The sequence below is a fragment of the Lotus japonicus genome, chromosome 2, assembly GCF_012489685.1.
Source record: "Lotus japonicus ecotype B-129 chromosome 2, LjGifu_v1.2".
NCBI classification, from domain to species: Eukaryota; Viridiplantae; Streptophyta; class Magnoliopsida; order Fabales; family Fabaceae; genus Lotus; species Lotus japonicus.
In genome coordinates, this window is record NC_080042.1 from 3,300,647 (window position 1) to 3,307,429 (window position 6,783).

Below are 6,783 nucleotides of genomic sequence, written 5' to 3' on the forward strand. Positions count from 1 at the left end.
GGGTCTAAGGACCAATCCCAAGAACAAGGTCAGAAATCAATTCATAACTTGAATATTTTGATTAAACATTCAGTTTCATTAATTTCTGAAGCATTTTATGTGCAGGATGATGCTATTGCGTGGTGGATTGATTCTGGCGCCACAACATATGTTTGCAAGGATCGTTTCTGGTTCAAGACTTTTGTTCCAGTGGAAGATGGATCTGTCCTCTACATGGGAGATCATCACTTTGATCCTGTTGAAGGCAAAGGAAGCGTGGTGTTAGAATTCAGTTCTGGAAAAACTATTACTTTGTTTAATGTTTTGTATGTTCCTAAACTACGTAAGAACTTAGTTTCTAGTCCTGTATTGAATAAGCTTGGATACAAGCAAGTGTATGAATCCGATAAATATGTATTATCAAAGTCTGGTGTGTTTGTAGGATTTGGATATTATAATAATGGTATGTTTATGTTGAATTTGAATGGAGTTCCTAATGATTCTGGTTCTATATTTATGTCTTCTTTGAATGTTACCAATTCATCTTTATGGCATGCTCGTCTAGGACATGTACACTATAAAAGAATGCTTGAAATGTCTAAAGATGATTTAATTCCTGTTTTTGATGGAAATGTAGAAAAGTGTAAAACTTGCATGTTAACAAAGATCACTAGGCAACCTTTTAAAAGCATAACAAGGAAATCTGTCATACTTGAATTGATACATAGTGATTTATGTGATTTGCATGCTACTCCATCATTAGGACATAAAAAGTATCTTGTCACTTTCATAGATGATGCATCTAGATTCTGTTATGTTTATTTGTTGCATTCTAAAGATGAAGCCTCAGATAAATTTAGAGTTTATAAAACTGAAGTTGAATTGCAACAGAATGTGATGATTAAAACATTACGTACGGATAGAGGTGGTGAATATTATGATCCTGAATTCTTCCAATCCGTAGGAATCATTCATGAGACTACGACACCTTATACACCTCAACAAAATGGTGTGGCTGAAAGGAAGAATAGAGTTCTTAAAGAAATGGTGAACGCCATGTTATCCTATTCTGGTTTGAGTGAAGGGTTTTGGGGAGAAGCCATGTTAACGGCTTGCTATTTGTTAAATAGGGTTCCTAATAAAAGGAACAAGACTACCCCATATGAACTTTGGTATAAGAAACGACCCAACTTAACATTTCTACGTGTTTGGGGTTGTAGGGCCGTGGTCAGACTCCCGGATCCTAAAAGGAAAACTTTGGGTGAAAAGGGTGTAGCTTGCATCTTCGTTGGATATGCTGAACATTCCAAAGCCTATAGGTTCTATGTTATAGAACCTAATGACTCGATTTCTATTAACACAATTATAGAATCAAGAGATGCCATATTTGATGAGAATTGTTTCTCTTCTATACCTAGACCAAAGGACCTTATATCTAAGTCGGATGAACCTACAAAGGATGATCATTCAACTGATGTTCCAAGTCAGACACTCGAACATCAGAAAAGCAAAAGAGCTAGAAAACCTAAATCTTATGGTTCGGATTTTCAATTATATTTAGTTGAGGGATCAAAGGATCAGATTGATAATCAATACTATTATTGCTATAGTATAGAGGAGGATCCAAGAACGTATGATGAAGCTGTGAAATCTCGAGATTCTGCTTTTTGGAAAGAAGCAATTGATGAAGAGATGAGTTCTATCATGGAAAATAATACTTGGGTATTATCTGATTTACCACCAGGTTGTAAACCATTGGGTTGCAAATGGATCTTCAAAAAGAAGATGAAAGTCGATGGTACAATTGACAAGTTTAAAGCTAGATTGGTAATCCAAGGCTTTAGACAGAAGGAAGGGATTGATTACTTCGATACCTATGCTCCAGTTGCTCGTATCACTACTATTAGATTGTTGATTGCTTTAGCGGCTATTCACAATCTAGTGATCCATCAAATGGATGTCAAAATAGCATTCCTGAATGGTGATTTGGAAGAAGAAGTGTATATGAAGCAACCTGAAGGATTTGTAATGCCTGGTAATGAGCATAAGGTGTGTAAGCTAGTTAAGTCGTTGTATGGGTTGAAACAAGCTCCGAAGCAATGGCATCAAAAATTTGATGAGGTTGTTTTGTCTAGTGATTTTATTCTAAACCAAGCTGACAAATGTGTATATAGCAAATTTGATACATCCGGTAAAGGAGTCATTATTTGTCTATATGTGGATGACATGTTGATCTTTGGCACGGACCAAAATCAAGTTGATAAAACAAAGAATTTCTTGTCATCAAAGTTCTCCATGAAGGATATGGGAGAAGCGGATGTTATTCTTGGTATTAAGATTAAACGGGAGAATAAGGGGATTGTAATTACGTAATCTCATTACATTGAGAAAATACTCAAGAAGTTTAATCATGAAAGTTGTTCTCCGGTTAGTACTCCCATGGATCCGAGTGAAAAACTTATGCCAAATACAGGTAAACCTGTGGATCAACTCGAATATTCAAGAGCTATAGGCTCTTTGATGTATGCTATGATTAGCACTAGACCGGATATTGCTTTTGCGGTTGGAAAGTTGAGCAGATTTACTAGTAATCCTAGTAGACATCATTGGCATGCGATAACTAGGGTATTCAAGTACTTGAAGGGTACTATGAATTATGGATTGTCATATGTGGGATTTCCTTCGGTATTAGAGGGTTATTCGGATGCTAGTTGGATAAATAATGTTGAAGACTCATCCTCTACAAGTGGTTGGGTGTTCTTGCTTGGGGGAGGTGCCATTTCGTGGGCTTCCAAGAAGCAAACATGTATAACTAGTTCTACAATGGAATCAGAGTTTGTGGCATTGGCTGCTGCTGGTAAAGAAGCGGAATGGCTAAGAAACTTGGTATATGAGATTCCATTATGGCCTAAACCGATATCACCAATTTCTATCCGTTGTGATAGTGCTGCCACATTGGCCAAGGCTTATAGTCAAATGTACAATGGAAAGTCTAGACACTTGGGTGTTAGACATTGTATGATTAGGGAATTAATCTTGAATGGGGTGATATCCATTGAGTTTGTTCGGTCGCAACAAAACTTAGCTGACCACTTGACGAAGGGGTTAGCTAGAGACTTAGTGAAGAAGTCGGTAATTGGAATGGGATTAAAGTCCATTTAAATCTACTTCCTATGTTATACCCAATTCCCTTCTAATACAACGTTAGAAGCTGAATTCAATGTGGAAAGATCATAGTTGGAGATTGGAGCACTTGTGTTTATCTTCCCAAGGTATGTGCTCAGACCTGCAAGTGATGGCTAGGTTGAAGTATATCTTCTTAATGGTTCTTTTGGAAAATTGTAAATGCAGGTGCAAGATTAAAAGGATCACCTATGTAAGCATGAAGTTTTGCCGCTTCAAGAAGCTTGGACTTGGCTTCCTATATGCTTATTAATGGATAAGGACACATGGCTTGTAAAGTGTCAAGTATGAATAGTAGAGTGTTGTAGAAACATATGTGTACAATATCTTTAGATATTCAAATGGGTTGACGGGTTCAATCTTTAAAGACACCCCGATTCTCGAGTATTTGGAATGTGTATTTGTACTAAAGTGGAAATTCAATCGCAAGATATTTTCATTTATGCATTTGTTTGATCGTTATATCTGTGTGTTATAAATTTGTATATATGGGGGGGATTTGTTGGTGATTTTAGAATCATCAATGTATTTTAGTAGTAATGTGATCTACTATAGGCTGATGCAATTACGCGTTAGGCTCGGAATCGAGTCAGGTTAGTGCGGAGTCCACGCTCGGTGAGCCAACGCATAATTGACCGCGAATACGAACCGGGGTCCAAGGGGCGGAACCCCTGGCTGGGGTCCCGCTGAACGTTTGTGACCCTAGTTTGAAATTGTTTGAAAAGTTGTGACTTAATTTCGAACAGTTGTGACCATTCGTGCAGCCTCTTATATAAGGTTGCTTGCAGCCTAAGGAATGAATACAGAAAACCAGAAACAGAATTCTGAAACAGAAATTCGAACAACACAACATCTCTCTACTTTCTTTATCTGTTCTCTTGTGCCAAGAAACAGATTGATTGTCAAGCATTATCCCAACAAAGATTTCGTGAACCCAGGCAATTATAGGGTCGAAATAATTTGTTCGGAAAGTGGACGCACACGATTCTTGACTTTATCCAGGATTATCACAACCAGATTTCTAACATGGTTTTCCAACTTCAGTGGCTTTGTTCGGTTGAGTTTCTAATTTTTGAGAGACTAATTGTAGCGCAAGAGAGAAACAAAATGGGTTGTTGAGGAGCTGTTGATTCAATTTTTGGTAGTTCTTTGTTGATTTATCTGCATCATTCACTTTCCAAGGGTGCAAATGAAAAGGAAATAGTTTCAATTTTTCCCATCAAGAGGATTATTCTCTTCATGGGAAAATTACTTACTTGATTCTTATCTGTGTGGAGCTATGCCTATTTTTTTATGAATATGAGTTGGCTATCTAAAATTTTCATTCACTTAAATCTTAATAGTGTTTTTTTTTTTAAAAATTGTAGGCTAGGCTTAATCCAGTTTTTGGTCCCCAACCTTTGTCATAAATATGCCTTTGTTCTCTTTCAGCAAAAACATTTCTAAGGTTAGTTTGATTTGTTTGTAATTGAATTATAGGAAAGGATCTAAGTATGGGGCAAGTGTTTGATTTGTTAGTTAGTTTATTTTTATGATGTGATTAAGTTACGTTTGTCAGATTGTGATCTAATTCTTGGTATTTTAGAACTTATCTAAAGTTAGCTGCCTTATGAGGTTTTGTTAGATATACTATCAACTACCCTCACTTATCTCCGCTCCTATTTCCCATGTAAATTATTTAAACTTAGAATTTCAAAGTCATTGGAATCCTTATATTTCAATCGTCTTATGCGGGAAATTAATAAACCCACTTTTATAATTATCAAGCTGATGTTATCATTATTTTGTTGTATTACAACTAGTACCTTAGCCCGTGCGTTGCACGTTTAGTTTATACTACTTTACAATTTATAACCAATTATTAATGAAAAAGAAGTTATTCATGACAAAGAAGGTAACTCGTAAAAAAATAGAAAGTTTTACAGAAAACAAAGCACTGTCATGATCAATAGAGGAAACAGGTAAAATAACATAAATTCAAACATTTGTAGAAAGACGGGGGGAACAACATTTGTCCATACGGATTACACGTGGGTGTTAGATTTGCCACCCAGGCAATAGATCTAACACCCAGGCTTTTTAAAAAAATGGCAGAAGTACCCTTCGGAAGATAACATTCCGAAATATATTGGAAACATGATGTTCCGAAACATCATAAAAATATGATATTGACTGTTCTCCTGACTTACCTATGGAAGTTTATGTTCCGAAAAAATTCGAAATTTTATGTTCCGAAAATAAACACGGAGGGACATTTTGGTATTTCCCCACTTTTAAGTGGGGTGTTAGATCTATTGCCTGGGGTGGCAAATCTAACACCCATTACACGTTTCTTGGAATAAAAAAGAACAGATATTAAAAACATAAAATTACATCAAACAGAACTACAGACTTCAGCTCAAACAGAGTGGAAGATAACATCAACAATCCTAATATCTTCAGTGGTGAAAAGAATAGACATGATAGTGCCAACACAGACACAATGCAGTTGGCAAAAGAGTCTCCAACCCCTGCCAATGTTCGCTATATTGAATCGAGGAGGTGCAAGTATGATGCAGCTCACATGAATACCAGAAGGCCCTCTCATTCTTGGAATAAATATCTTATCACATGATCTGTTTCCTGTGAAGACATTAGCAGCAATCACGTTGTTACCCAACTCAGATACAATTAGTCGAGTCCCATTACAAAGTCCTCCAGATTGATCAATGTTGAGTAGTAACATTATTGGTACTCCAACCTTCAATTGGGGATCATGATTCAGAATACTTGAACATTTAATGGAATTTAGAAATTCACTTGTAAACCATTCAGGTTCTACCTCTAAGTCAACATCTAATTTGCAAGTAGAGTTAAAACTCAAATACTCTTTCGCATCTCTAAGAATATTGGGCAACATATGATTATTCACCTCCTCAACATTCTCCAATGTTGGTGCAAGAACTGCTCTTTCCTCATAGAATCTATCATTTTTAGCCTCCAACTCCTTTAACATGTTTGGATAAGAAAAATTAATCAGATTTTGAATATGATCATTGTTGCTATCTATCAATAGATCAGCTGGAATATCGATGGTATCTTCCCCCACCTCATTAAAATCTACTTTGCCATCCCCAATTTTAAGGATCCATTTAGCAAACTTTTGTACCTCCTCCTTGTCTGCGACAAATTTAGACCCTTGGTTAATGTGAGCACTTTGCAATATTTCCACAAATAAGATAAATTTATGGCAGCATCAATAATTTCAGAGCGGCTACCTTTCTGATAAGCCAGCAAGATTTGCCTAAAATCTCCACCCAATACAATAGTCTTACCACTAAATGGGACATTTAATCCAGGACGAAGAAAAGGCTTCATTAGATCATTCAATGTTTTGTCCAAAGCTTCAAAACAATGTATGTTTAGCACAGATGCTTCATCCCATATAATTAAACTGTTCTTTTGGAACAATTCAACCTTTGAAGATCCTTGTGGAATATTGCATGTTGAACAATCATTAATAGCTATTGGGATCGAAAATCTAGAATGTGTTGTTCTTCCTCCCGACAAAAGTAGAGAAGCAATTGTTGGAAAATATTAGGAAGGAAGCTGCGCCGTGGATGAACCACTGCCTTGAAAGCA

The 6,783-nt window shown here is 36.4% G+C and overlaps 1 protein-coding gene across 1 annotated transcript; it reads right to left on the bottom strand.

Moving 5' to 3' along the window:
* Window positions 1-5,560: 5,560 nt before the first annotated feature.
* On the bottom strand, window positions 5,561-6,519 carry LOC130735918 (uncharacterized). Its single transcript, XM_057587788.1, has 2 exons — window positions 6,420-6,519; window positions 5,561-6,321 (listed from the first exon to the last, which is right to left on the bottom strand). The coding sequence occupies exons 1-2, from the start codon at window positions 6,517-6,519 to the stop codon at window positions 5,561-5,563; spliced, it is 861 nt and encodes a 286-aa protein (XP_057443771.1).
* Between the last annotated feature and the right edge of the window lie 264 nt (window positions 6,520-6,783).